Consider the following 14,154-nt stretch of genomic DNA (forward strand, 5'->3'; position numbering starts at 1 on the left):
AAGCTGAGTGATTCAGGGAGTAGTTTAGGCTTACGGTAACCTTCCCTACATTTTACATCTAATCTAAATAAGGAATGGCTGAGAGATTGAACATGCATGCTGTTTGATGCAAAGTAGAGGTTTTGGTCCAGTTGAAGCTAAAGCAGTTTGTACAAAACTAGCAACAGAGCCGTGGGTTAATGGGTCTTATTGCATGTCCTTCTCAAGAGTGCACTGTGGCGACACGTGTTGATGGCCAGTATTGGAGGAGCTTGAGGCATTGGTGCCTGTGTTGCACCAGCATTTTGCAGATCAGACTTTGCAGGCCTGCAAATAACATAGCATGTGTCACGTCCTCTAGTTGTGGAGGCAAAGTGTTTATAATATGTGATGTCTGGATATGGGGAGAAGTGAAAACCATAGGTATGTTCTTTGTATCTTCATATGTATATAGCATATCTTCAGTTACTCCATTTTACATTTTTTTTTAATGTCTGCAACGGACTATTTTTGCTGTCTTTATAGGAGGAAGAAGAGCAAGAGGAAGAAGATGATGATGAAGATGATGATGATACAGATGACCTCGATGAACTAGATACAGACCAGCTGCTGGAGGCTGAGCTGGAGGAGGATGAGAACAATGAGAATGCTGGTGAGGATGGAGAAAATGATTTTTCTCCCTCCGATGATGAGGAGCTTGCCAACCTCCTGGAAGAGGGAGATGAGGGTGAAGATGAAGATTCTGATGCTGATGAGGAAGTTGAGCTGATTCTTGGAGATAGTAAGTGTGTGCCCAGCTTGGTGACCACAGGTGACCTTGTGCTTGTTGCATATTTGTCAGGACACTAAGTCATCATGCATGTTCACCTGTGGAGTCTCAGAATAATCTGTTGGTAAAAACAGCTCTGGAAAGGAAGGTATCTCCTTTCTTCAGGTGCTCCCAGGTATGTGTGTGAGGACTTGGCAGGCCAAGAAGCTCCACATGAAGAAGCTTTGTCTGATTGCTTGCTGGTCCTGCCTTTCAATGGGACACTGGTTGAACTGTTACCTCACCCATCTTCTCTGCCTTATTTGTAGTTTTAAGGATGGAGAAGCATTTTTGGTCCTTGGTGCTATTCTTTTTCTTTTCTAATTGCTTAAAGTGCAAAAACAATATAGCATTTCCAACTTCACTCCTTTTTTTAGACTGTTCTGAAGCTAACTTAACTTTTGGGATAAAATTTAAATTGTTTTCTGGCATTCCATAGAGTGATTTGAAAGATTAATGTTGTGTGTGTGTGTGCGCGCATGCGTGCGTTTGTGTGTATATAAGAAAGAAAGGTCTGAACTTTTTACGTAGCAATTTGGAAAAAGGTTTCACAAGAAAGAGAAAGTACGTAAGGATAGTGTCAGGCTTGGGATTTGCTGCACCGGATTCTGTTTCCTTTTTTTGCAGCACGATTATTGTGCTTATTGTATGTGCAGCCAAGCCAACTTAGTTCTTTTTAATTTCCAAGCTGTAAAGTAGGTGTAACGTAGTTACTTTAAGTGAAAAGGTTGGTAAGGATGTGTAATTACAGTGTGCAAGGTGTTTGAATTCCTGCAGTGATAGGAGATTAATGTGAGAGCTGAGGTGGGAATCAATCTTCTCTGCCAATGCACTGGAGGATTAAGCATGCCAAGCCTCTGTTTTGGCGCTAATGTGGCTGGCAGGCTCATTTGTGTGTTTTCTATTAGAACGTAGCTCAGTCATTTTTAAGGATGTGGCCGCATCAGGATGCCAGAGTTATTGTGTGGAGTCAGTCTTCTGTTCTTTTGAAGGTAGTAGGTGTGCAATGCAGGGGCATATAGGACATTGACATTGCTCAAATTCATTAATAGCATATGGCAGTTCAATGTTTTTGGGATGGCAGGTAACTTTAGGTCTGTCCCAGTAGCTGGCAGAACCTTCTTGAACACTACTCCACTTCTGTTTCCTCAGCGCAGGGCCAGAAGCTAGTAAGAGAGAACCCAGAGTACTGTAACTTGAATTGTCAAAGGGCCAGAATTTGGGCCATTTCAGTAACTTTTCCTTTAACAAAACCAGGTGCTACTTGACACTTAGTTATTTCAAGTGTGCTCTGCAGAGCACTATGCATTATGGAGTGGCCACATCTGTATGCCATTTACAGATAGAACCACTTGATCAGAACTTGGATCTGGTATGGCTGTGGAGCTGCAGCTAGCCCATCCTGTGGCTGTTAGGTGGCTCAGCAGCATCTTTGGGAACTTCAGGCAGGCAGTGCAGCTCTGCTAGGCCAATGCATGTGCGGTCATTGCACAGGGTTTGATGAGCGGGGCTCTGTGGCTTCTTCTCTGTGACTGCAACTTCATCTGGCTTGCTTTTGTTTCTCACCCAGCAAGAACAATTAAAATTTCCCTCTCCTTTGCTCATACTCTGCTCCAGAATTAAAAGTTGTAAGGGCACTGGCACTGTTGCAAAGTACAGGTCTGAGGCATAGTGTTGTATTTAGAATGCTTCCTATTGCAGACCCTCACCGTAGTTTGGATGAACCCCCATAATGTGAAGTAGGTGTGCTTCAAAACAGAGTAACTCCGAGAACAGCTGAGACAGGGTTGCCAGTGGCTTTGGTTCCTGGTGCTTTGGAAGAGGTTTTGGTTCCTTTTCAGGAATAATCCATGGAGAACCTTTTAAGTGGAAATCTGTGTTCATCCTCCTTTGTCACCACCTTGGGGAGGATAGATCTGTTTGTCTTGCCCAAAGCAGCTTATGCATTGTGCAGATCTTTCAAGAGCTTGTTCCCATGCCAGTGGGCTGTCCTTTTTGAAATGCACGTGTGACATAAGGTGGAAGAAATATATGGAAATCTGACCAGAAGCATGGTAGGCTCTTGTTTCCTCTTCTGTAATCGAAAATGGCAGCTTCCAGGCAGGTCCATAAGCTTCTGCCAAGCAGTTAACTTCAGTCAGGTTTGCTTGTAGGCATGGAGCTCAAAGCTGGAAGGTTGTGTGGTGGACTAGAGAATAAAGAGTTAAAGAGAACCCTTTTCAAAGCTTTCCTCTAATGTTCTAAAAAACCCCAACCACTAAAAACCTGCCACAAAACAAAACCCAACAACTTTCTCAGCTCCTCTTCTTCTCCAGAGTTTCTGGATTGTTACCTCACTTGTGCTTTTTTCCCTCTAGTGCTTAAGCATAGCTGCTGCAGCACTGGTTGATGTTTTCCAACTCCCCTTACATGGCTGTAGCTGTTCTGGGAGCACTGATGGCCCTTCAGCTCAGGCTCGGTACGATGGATGGTGAAACTAGAGTGTTCCTTGCTGATCGCAGTGGATGGGCAGCTGGCTGACCTTCAAGGAGGAGGGTTGGGGTAAAGGGTTTGTGCCCTCTGCTTGCTTGCCTGTGATTTTTTTGTTTTTCCCTAAGGAAAGCATCTGAGAAGGGGTGAACCTTCCAGAAGGCCTTGCTTACTTTGACAGGATTTTAGAGATCCATTGTAACTGAAATGGCTAAAGATGAAGTCTTGGTGTCTTTTGTTTTTGTTTTTTGTTTTTAAACTTTTTTAACACCTAGTTAACTGCAGCATCCAATGAATTCACAAAAGAAAAAGAGCCAACGTCACCTGTAAGGTAAGGCAGGAGACCTCTTGCTGCCAGAGCTGCTACCACTTCCCTCTTGCACAACTGAGGGAGGAAGAGATCTTATGTTTTAAGATAAAAAGCAGGGTGTGTGTGTGTGCACGCGCATGCGTGTGACTGCTTCTGGCAAATTGTTTCGTGTCTTCATTCTATACCCAAATGAAGAAAACCAGGAAAAGTACAATTTTCAGGTCACCTTTAATGAGTGCCACATAGTTAAATTCATTACAGAAACCTTCAGGTTGCTAGAGGAAGGTTCTAGCTGTGAGTGTATGGATTGCTTTCCCCTCAGTGGGGAGGTCTCCTGGAGTGCCAGGCCAGTAAGGACCCAGTACTGAGAAAGTGGCTCTCACTCATTGCATAATGAATTAGCCCCGTGCACATTATACAGAGGCCGTATTTCACCACATCAGGTTGGTGTAACCATCAAGCTTGCTTTCGGGTAACAGCTGTGAGGAGTGGCTGCCAGATCTGTCCAGCCCCCGGTGTGACGAGCTCTTGCACTTAGATGTGCACAGAAGTTGTGCAGGCAGCTCAGGTGCAGCTAACTTACTGCTGGTGTCTTCCCCATCTTGTCGTGAGAAAAAAACCTGCCAGCTAATAGAAGCTGCCCTTGCTAGGGCTGCTCTCCTCTTGACATTCTGTTTCAACCAGGGTAAGAAAGCTCTGGTGCAGGTTTGCTAACTGCTTTTGATTGATTTGAGATGCACTAATGGTGCAGGCTGCCTCTGCTGCTGCTGGGAAGCCCTGGTCTCAGGCAGCTGGTAGCCATCTTCTGTAACTGTGAGTGCATTGCCTGCTTGGCAGCTCTGACAGCTGGGTTCTTCCACAAACCAAACATAACCTTGTGTCTCCTTTGCAGCTGACAGCTCAGATAACTCAGACCTGGAGGATGACATAATCCTGTCTCTGAATGAGTGAGTAGTGACTGCCAGGCGGGGTGTTGGCAGGAGGAGATGCTCCCTTCCCAGCAGAAGACCGGAGACCAAATTGGAAACCGATTTTGAGCACCCCAACCCTTTTTCTCCTGGGAAAGCCTGAGGAACTCCAGCCCATCCGCTGTGTTGGTTTGAGTCAGTTTGAGGCTCGGGGTTAAGTCTGAGGCTCTACAGTAAGGAGACCTGGGGTTAGGCCTCTTTTCTCTCTGCCTTTTTTTTTCTATTTTATTTTAGGCTGAGATGACTCTCCTCTTCAAGGAAACTTCTGAAAATATTTCACAATATATTTTCTTTGTATAAAGTTCTTTCCTAAAGAACAGAAATAGTTTTATATAAAACAGAAAAAAAAAAAAAAAAAGGGGCAGGTGTTCTAGTAAAGAGGGGATGAACTTTGTATTCCTGTAGTACCTTGTTACCATGGGGTAGGTTTGGGGGAGAAAAATGGTTTAAAATTAAAAGAAGAGGCATTTTTATGCAACTACTAAATGAAATAAGAGGAACATGGTTTCTAATATTGTTGAGGAGTGAGAATATTTTTATTTTAAATATGATTTTATTTTTAAAAAGAAAGCAACAGGTGTTAACACCTGCTAGTGCGCCAGTATGTTTCAGACGCTTCTGTCCTCCAGGGAGGAGCCCGGGGGGTGTTGGTAACTGAGCGTACGGGCTGTTTAAAGTGGAGATTCTCACTGTGATACCAGCTGTAGTGGGAGGCTGAAATCTTGGTTTGGCCTAGTCAAAGAGCCTGGTATTCTTGAAGACAGTGGGGATCTGGGATTGAAGTTTGAGCCCTCTTTCTCCCCTCTGCCCTTTTGTGGTTCACATTTTTAAATTTTTGTTCCCCCTCCCTCTTGCCCTCTGTGTGGAAACTGCAAATTGAAGGCCTTTTTCTTTAATGTAAAGTGTATTTATTAAAAAATGAAATACAAATCCTGTCTCTGTTTATGGCTGTGAGTTGTAGCCATGCATTCCTCTGGCACCCATGCAAAAGCGGTGCTCTGTGCCCCCGAGGAGCTGGGCCTGCTAGCAGCTGGGTGCAGCTAGTGGCCTGGCTGCGATAAGAAGGTTAAAGTAAACGAGGAGTGAGATTTCTGAGCGTGCAGCCCCTAGGGACCCCTGAGCTGCCCGATGGACGTTGCACAGCGCCTGTGGGTTCAGCTCTGACTTGCTGGTTTGCCTGCCAGCCTTGCCTTCTCGGCAGGGTGGTGGGCAGCGTGGCACCGCGTCCTCCCCGTGCTGTGTGGGAGCTGGAAGGCGCTGCTAATGCCAGGCAGTGGTTTTGTTTAAAGATGCCCCAGAACATCCACTCTGCGGTTCGGCTGCAGGTGGCGTGGCGGCTGCTGAGAGCCCTGGCCACCCTGCTGGTGCGTGCCCGGTGCTGGGAGCAGCACTGGGCCTCTCGCCCGTGCGGTTTGCAGCGTGTAGGCTGCCTTGCAGCTACGCTGGCAGGAGGCAGACAGGTGCTCCTGTTTGTACATGACGGGAGGCCCTGCCCTGAGAAGGGGATGAAAAAACTGCAGCCGAGTGTTTGATTTCAGTGTATGGCGCACAACCGCACGGCGTAGTTCTGTGAGTCAGGAGTGGAAGGTAAGTACTCGTTGCTCGTTTGGGCAAGGCCAGTGACTGCGCTAGTTATTCCCAGGTGGTCAGGTAACATCCACTCACCTTTTTACCCTTCTCTGTTTTGGCCACTTTCAGAATAGGTTGTGAGGCAGAACAGGGAGCTGGAAGCTTCTCACTCAACACTACAGCAAGTTTTCCACCAAGAACTGTGCTCATTTCAACTAAACCTTGAGGTTTCACTGCTCGACGAAGATTTTCTTTTTAACTAAGAGAAGGGATAGCTTTTCTTCCCTCCAGCATCACACCTACTTAATGCACTTGCCAGGGCTGCCTGTTAATAATTAAAAAGAAATGTTCTGCTGCAACTTATAATGGATAATTGTACCCTACAGAGTCGATAAAGACGAACAAGTTGTGATTACTGCAGCTTTTAAGACCAGCAATTGGAGCAGCATTCTGATTAAGTGAGGGGATGGAGAATTGGATATGCCACCCAACATCTGTGGAAGTCAGCCTGTGCCTTACCAAAAAACATCTTATGCAACTTTACCTTGAGCAGCATGTTTTGTTCAAGAGGAGGGGGGGAAAAAAAGAAAAACAGTGTGTACTTAACTACTAACAGGGAGGTGCCGTTGCCTATCTTGTTCTGGCATTACACCACAGCTGTAATCGGCTGCATCTGCTGCTCGTTTAGGCCTGGCTATCTTGGAGAAATTCAGCAGCTACTTTTGTGACAGAACCAAACACCTAGGATGGAGCTCCTACATATAAATTTGACTTGAAACCAGGCCACTGTAAGTATATGTGCCATCCCTCCCCTCCCACACCTGTCCTCGCTATTGAACAGAGACAGAGGGAGGGTGCTGGGGCCCGATCCTGCTGCGGAGGCGCAGGGCCTGGCTGCCACAGCCCGCAGGTCACCCACCCACACCTGCGGGAGCAGCCCCCGCTGCCTGTCTGGGCAGACCCCAGCCCCTCTGCTCGCTGACCATAGAAGCTGCTGCGGCCGTGGGGGGAGGCTGCCTGCGCCTGCCTTGGTTCTCCTGGGCATCGCTTCAGGGTGGTGGGGAGTAGGTTGGCTGTAACAGGCTGGGTGGGTGCAGCAAGGGGGTTCAGAATTGAGGAGTAGCAAGGGTTGATTTGTTTATTTTTGTCAGGCCATAATTGTGCAACTACTTCAGATGGGGCAGAAGTCTCCCATTTGATCTGGAAAATCACTTCTTCCCCTGGCATCATGCTTTAATCTAAAAGCATGGTGTTTCGAGACAGTCCTATAACCTTCCTGAATGCACACAGCATGTTGATGTTATTCCATGCAGTATTTCTGCTCCTATGGAGGCATTACAGACCCTGGCTTAGGGGATGGAAGGGGCACTGGAGTCCCCTGCCCAGCTGGTCAGGATTGCCAGCTGCCAGAGTGGGAAGGGTGCTGTGCTTCCTCCTGTGACGTGAGCAGAGGCATAGCCCAGCACCAGCCTGCGCCCTTGGACCAGCATGGTCCTCTGCTGTGCAGGCCATGAGTAACTGGCCCGTTCGGTACGCGCACGCCACAGCACCAGGCTGTGTAACCACCGTGCCAGCACCTGGGAGGTTATGCCCGTACCCCTGCAGCGCAGTGGTTCGAACATCTCGTACAGGCCACGGCTTGGAGAGCAGGGTAGGAACCTCAGGGCTGGTCAGTAGTTTAGCCTGCATGTTAGCAAAGGGTAATAATAATTAAGGTATGATTGGCTCGTCAGCACTGGTCATTGCACATGCTGGGCACCCAGGACTGCCTAGGGCTAGCCCTCTTGTCCGGGTTTCTATTGTAGTAAAGACAGCCAGCAACTAATGTTAAAAAGAGGCTTTGTAAGACAGAATATTTACTGAATGGATGTGTTTGGTTTTTTTTAAAAGGAACAACTCAGTCTAAACACTAATGCTCTCAGACCACCAAATCCTCCATCTCATACCCTGATCCCACTTAAAGTTTCAGACCACCCTCAAGGAGTCAGAGACCATTACCCTGTTGCAATTACTTTACTGCCACCGCTGTACCAGGCTGACAGACCCCCAAACAACCCCCCAGCACTGCTGCACCCACCATCTTCCAACATCACTGGGTGGCTTAGGCCTCCTAACTAGGGCTGTGGTGTTCCTCCCACACCCCATCGTGTGTCTTCTCCCTAGAACCACATCCCATCCCAATTTAAGGACCAAGTCTTGCAAGCTGTGAGATACAGGTGCAGTGCTGTTTTGCTGTAACTATCTACCCTTTTTTAGGGCCGTTTCTCTTGGAACCAGCCTGGCTGTACATGTGAGGGGATGGGATGGCAGACAGGACGGCAGGACTTGGCACAGTCTGTTCAAGCAGTGACTGTGGCTCACTTGCATGCTGGGGACCTGGGAAGGCTCAGGGTCATCAGGTTAGAGGGCTGATGCTGCTTCTCTCCCAGGTGTTTTTTTTCCTTAAATGCTCCAGCTTTTCATTTATACTGGTTGGTTTGCAGGAGGGAGATTTGTTGGTCCTCCATTCATGCACACATGCTCACAACTGTCAGCTGCCTCCCTGGGAACAGAAATCCCATCGTTAAAAGTCTTACTCAACCCAAAGCATGACAGAGTTTGTCTTCTAAAAAAAATCCCAACCTTATTATTTAATTGTCTCAAAAGGAAAGTGGGAGAGGGGAGGTTTCTGGTGGTTCCCTGGCTTTGGCATCAAGCAGTTGCAGCTTTTATCATACATTTATTTTTTTTCCTTCCATTTCCTCACATTCACACACCGTAACGCAGGCATGCACAGGCACAAGACACACACACGCACACACATATGCACAAGGCCACTCCACGCTACAGCTCCCTGCCAGCAAAAAGCCAGCCAGGCATTTGCTACTGCACCACCACACGCTCTGCCTTAGGCTGAACGGACAGCTCCGACACGTAGCATACTCTGACAAAAAGCTGTAACCACTCTGACTCTGGCCATAAGGGGTATTTAATAGCACTTGGTTTCAGATAACACTTAACGGTTACAATTGTTGACATTTGGCACTGTCTACATTACAACAGCATCGGGGACTTGGTCACAAGGTTAAAAGTCAGCGTCCCTGTAACCGTGTAACACCGGGGCAGTCCCGCTACCCTGCACCGTGCAGCCCTGCTTTTGCGAAGGGTACCTCTGTGCTGCCCAGTGAACCCAGTTGGCTGCTGGGAGCAGCAGAGTTGCTCCTCTGCTCCCACAGTGTAAATCGGCTTTCCCAGAGCGCTGCCCCTTCCAGCAGACAAGCAGCTCACCTCGCTGAACCTCCTGCACACCACGGACAGAACCCTCTGTGGCCTTATAGCTGCATCCCAGCCCTTACAGACAGAATTATGTTTTCTGGGGTACAGAAGATGCATCATCAAGTGAAATACTAACCCCCTCATCATCACGCTAACTCATTAGATTTACTTTTAATATAATCACAGTATTAAATGTTAAAAAAAACCCCAAACAACAAAACAAAAACCCAACAAAACAACCCTTACTTGTTGATATCAATACATTATTAAATTAAGCAACCGCTCATACATCATCAGCTGATGATGCCCCTACTGTGAAATTGCAGGGTTAAAAAATAAAAAAGAATAAAAGCATCATTAGACTGAGTTATGCTCCCTGCTATACAGGTGTTAACACCAACCATACCTGAGAGCACAGTTTTAAAAGGGCCTTTGGCAGCCATGAGCAAGTGCATCTGCTCAGTCACAGAGACTGATGCAAGAAAGACTCTGGTTCTCCCAGGATTTTTTCACTTGCTTACCACCAAAACAACAACAAAACCCCCCACACCTGCAAATTTAAAGAAATTCTGTAATGTAGTGTTTTAAATCCCACACAATTTTCTGTAAGCCTCCTAAAATCTACAGGCATCATTTTAAAAAACAAAAATATCCCCAAACTGAACAGTGTGAATTTTAACTTGAACTAGTTACCGCATCCTTACACTACTGAGCAACAGAGGTGCAGATGTCCTGGCTTCTTTCCTGAACAACTGTCTCATACCACAGACGGAAAAGATGACAGAACCATCCCATCTTAAATTTCAAATTCTGATCTCCAGAGTTTCCTACAGTCATAGACAGGTTACTTGCGGTAACATAACACATTTTCAGACAGCCAGACATGTTTATCGCTTTTTTTGTAAGCCTGCAAACAGGTTTCAACTTCAGCAAAAAAAATTTTGCTGTTTTTCTTTCAGTAAAGGATTTCAGACAGTGCAACACAATTGACTATGCAAACGGGCACCTACAGTTCACCAAAACCCTGTGCCCTTTATTTGCTTGTCTACATCTAATACAGGCCCAAAAGGGTTCCCCTTTGAATTATATTTTTTTCCTCCTGCTTGGTTGTTTTTTTTTTTTTTTCTCCTTTTATACACACTGGTAATGTCAAACCTCATTTTTGTATAACCGAAGAACTTCTATATCTGACTGAGACATGTATCAGGTGCTCTCAAACCTCACAACAAAGAGTTGAATACAGAGCTGACTCCTTAGTAGCAAACTTTTTGCCAAATAATAACTGTAAATTTTTGTTGTGCATAAAGACCACTTCTATTCTTGGTCAGGATCTGCTTCCTTGGCAGCTGGCTTCCTGGGAAGCTTCTATCTTCAAATAGAGCATCAACAGGAATGCATCCAGACTCAAATTTATGAAATAAAAAGCAAACAGGACAAAAAAAAAAAGAACCAACCTTTCAGTCTCTCATACAGCACAAAGAAGAACCACCCCCTTCCCTCTCCCACCTTACAGGACACATAGAAAGAGACGGAGGAGGTGTGGGAGGCTGGGGTCTGAGAAACTGAAATGCGTTGGGGCCGCCCCCTTCCAGCTCTAGCGCAGGGAACCAGCCCTTCCTGGGCCATAAAAACTAGGATACTGCACAAGTTTAGAAATCCATCAGTGAACAAGGCTTTACTGACAACTTTTCATACAGTTAAAAAATAAAAATACAGAACAACAGCGGACAGTGTCACATATTAAAAACGAATAAAATGGGCTCTATTTAAATGGTATTAAAATTAATTAGAAACTAAAAAACTTACCACTTTGGTCGAGGTGTTTTGAGCCTCCACCAAAATGATCGGCCTTAAAAACAACTGCGTTGTGTGACACACAAAGAAAACATGGAATTTGAAAAGACAGTGTGGGCTAGGCAGTGTCTTTGACTATAACTATCACCATATGTTCTTCTTCTAACTTTCCCAATGTCCTTAGTGCTGACTGGAGGTACTGCTGAGAGAATTCACAAGGAGGGAACGCGTAAAGCATGCCTGTGCTGTCTCTGCCCTTCGCCCCTCCCACGGGCAGGCTGATAACCCCAGCAGCCTGCTTCTGTTTCAAGTAGGAGACCAGATTCCTGAGAAGCCGTCGCTGCAAGCCAGGCTCTACAACAGGGAAGGTCCCCTCAGCCCCTGCCCCTGCCAGGGTGGATTGGGTCGCCAGGAGCACAGCGTAGCCGTTGGGGCTGCCTTGTTTGATACGGCGAGTTACTTCATCCAGCTTGGGCTGGTCGAGCCGAAGTCTCTGAGCGATTTTGAGCTGCGTTAACTTCCCGCCGGATGAATGGTCTTTAAGGAGTCCGTTGATAACACCGAGGTCTCCCTCCAGGATGTGCATAGAGGTGGGGAAGCAGCTGTTTTTTAGCACAAGAAGCCCATTCCAAGCAAGCTGCAGCGTCTGAGCATATTCCGATAAATTCTTTAGCTTTTTGGTCTCAGATTTTGGCTCCTCGTGAGTTTTTGATTCCGATTCACCAGTTCGATGATTGCGTTCGCTGTCCCTTTTTTTAGGCTGGGGAGCATCAGATGGCTCACGATGGGGTTTCTCCTCAGTCGCATGACGATTGTTCTGAAGAGAGTTACTCTGCTCTTTCTCCGTTCCAGATTCTGTAGTGTGATTTTCCTTGCGAGCCCTGACTGGGCTGCTGTCTAAAGCTGGCCCACTGGCCTTTGTCCTGCTTCTGTCCTCGTAAGGTGAGTGAGTAGTCCTCCCGCGGTCACTGGAAAGACTCCGGCGTTTCCGCCTCTCTTCCCATGGTTTGGGCATGCTGCGATCGCTGTCGCTGCCCCAGCGCTCTCCGCTCCGGCTACGCACCGATCGGCTGTAGCTTTCCAAGTTGTTTCTGCGTTCAGCATTTTTGGCAGGGCTGGCCCAGTCTGCCTCTGCAAAGCTCCTGTCTCTGTCCGAGTACAGGAGATGCGGAGGAGTCCTATCTCGCACCCTCAAGTCTTGCTCTAGGCTTCGGTGTCTGCTGTACCCGTCAGCTAGCAGTTCGTAGTGCACGGGGAGTGGTGCAGGCTGGTACTGCTGCGGGTATCTCGTCTCTTCTGCTTTGGCAAAATCCACTCGGAGTCTCCTCTCCGGTCCACCCAAAGGAAAGCCCCTCATCTGCGCACAGGCGGCCTGGGCAGCATCCAAGCTTTCGTACTGGATGTAAGCGAAGCTGTCTCCCTTCACGTAGTCAATAGTCCTGATGCTGCCGAAGCGGTCGAACTCCCTTGCCAGGGCAGCCAAGGAAGTACTTGGACCAAGACCACCCACCCACAGCCTGGTGGTAGGGTTGGCTTTCCCGTAGCCAATTTTGATAGGGTTCCTGCCAACAACGCGGCCCGACATGGCAACCTTGGCCCGATGCGCCATGTCCAAGTTTTGGAACTTGAGGAAAGCGTAAGCCCCACCTTGGCCACGGGCAGGGCGCTTGATCACCACTTCTTCGATGATGCCGTACTTCTCAAAGGCACGCCTCAGCTCCACCTCTGAGACGTTGTGGTCCAGGTTGCCGATGAAGAGGTTGCGGGTCGCCCTCTGGTCGTCCTCCGGCATCAGGTCTTCCTCTGCCACAATGGGGTAGCTGTAAGGGCGGCCACGTTCGTCGTACAGCCCGTAGTAATCCAGGGCCCTCTCCCGCTCCCGGGAGAGCCCGATGGCAGCCGCTTCCAAAGCGAAGGCGGCGGCGGCGGCATGAGCGTGCCTGGGCCTCGGCTCCCGCAGCAGGGGGCTGGTGACAGGAGAGAGCGATCGCTGCTTGTACTGGTAGGTGCTGTGGATGGGTGGCAGGTAGCCCAGGGGCTCCGGCGAGGGCGCGGGGGGCGGCGTGCGGCTCCTGCGACCCCCCCGCAGGTACACCGGCTCCACCTTGAGGGGTCGGTCGTAGAGCAGCAGCTGCCGGGCCCGGGCGTGCCGGCGGGCGTCGCGGGCATCCCCGGGGTGTCGGAAGTTGACGTAGGCGACGCGGCCGAGCTCGGGCGTGTGGGAGAGTTTGACACTGATGTCCCCGGCGCCCCCCCCCGCGAAGCGCTGGAAGAGGCGGAACAGCCCGTCCTCCAGCAGCTGGTCGGGCAGGGCCGCGCTCAGCCCGCTCACCAGCAGCGTCTTGTACTCACAGGAGCCGGGCGGCTCCCCGGCCAGCGCCGAGCCCCCCAGCGGCGCCAGCAGCAGCGAGGGCGCGGCGCCCGGCGGCGGCCCGGCCAGCAGCAGCGAGGGGGCCACCACGGCGCCCGGCAGGGCCTTGGCCTTGGGCACGCCGAGCGCCCGCGACGAGGAGGAGGAGGACGAGGGGGCGGCCTGGCTGCCGCCGCGGGCGCCCGAGGCCGAGCCGCTCCCCGCCGGGCGGTGGTTCGAGTCGCCGCCGCCGCCGCCGCCGGCGCGCTCATCGCCGCGGTGGCTGCGGGAGCTGGAGCCACCTCCGCCGCTGCCGCCGCCGGTGGTGCCGCCGCCGCCGCCGCCGCCGGGCGTGGACTTGTCCCGGCTGCTGCGGGAGGCGCCCGAGCTCCGGTGCGGGCCGCGCCGGCTGCTACTCTCGCGGTCGCGCTCGCGGGGCCGCTTGGCGGCGGCGGCGCGGCCGCCCCCGGCCCCCGGCGGGCTGGAGTCCCGTTCGCTGCCCCGCTTCATGGCGCCGGGGCCCGCGGCTCAGGAGACGCCTCCGGCGGCCGCCGCCATCTTGGACAAAAGGGAACGAAGGCGGCTCCGGCCGCCGAGCCGCGCGGGCCTTACGTCATCGCCCCGCGTCCGTCCGCATGGCGGCGTCAGGGCA

At 49.9% G+C, this 14,154-nt stretch overlaps 2 protein-coding genes across 5 annotated transcripts in view; one reads left to right on the top strand and one right to left on the bottom strand.

Annotated features, from left to right (window-relative positions):
• The window catches only part of DCAF1 (DDB1 and CUL4 associated factor 1), a 53,984-nt gene extending 48,507 nt beyond the window's left edge, over positions 1–5,477 (top strand). The window contains exons 23-25 of one of the 4 annotated variants that reach the window (XM_056337661.1): positions 505–760; positions 3,532–3,587; positions 4,459–5,477. In XM_056337661.1, coding sequence (XP_056193636.1) covers positions 505–760; positions 3,532–3,551 — 276 coding nt within the window. In that variant the 3' untranslated portion in view covers positions 3,552–3,587; positions 4,459–5,477. Of the gene's footprint in view, positions 1–504; positions 761–3,531 lie in introns of those variants that run through there. The other 3 variants (XM_056337660.1, XM_056337659.1, XR_008821655.1) reach the window with 3 other exon arrangements.
• A 2,189-nt stretch (positions 5,478–7,666) lies between these two features.
• On the bottom strand, positions 7,667–14,147 carry RBM15B (RNA binding motif protein 15B). The gene is made up of 2 exons (XM_056337662.1): positions 11,165–14,147; positions 7,667–8,645 (listed from the first exon to the last, which is right to left on the bottom strand). The coding sequence occupies exon 1, from the start codon at positions 14,010–14,012 to the stop codon at positions 11,271–11,273; it is 2,742 nt and encodes a 913-aa protein (XP_056193637.1). The 5' UTR covers positions 14,013–14,147; the 3' UTR covers positions 7,667–8,645; positions 11,165–11,270.
• Positions 14,148–14,154: the final 7 nt, after the last annotated feature.

This window comes from Falco biarmicus, chromosome 4 (genome assembly GCF_023638135.1).
Source record: "Falco biarmicus isolate bFalBia1 chromosome 4, bFalBia1.pri, whole genome shotgun sequence".
Taxonomy (NCBI): Eukaryota; Metazoa; Chordata; class Aves; order Falconiformes; family Falconidae; genus Falco; species Falco biarmicus.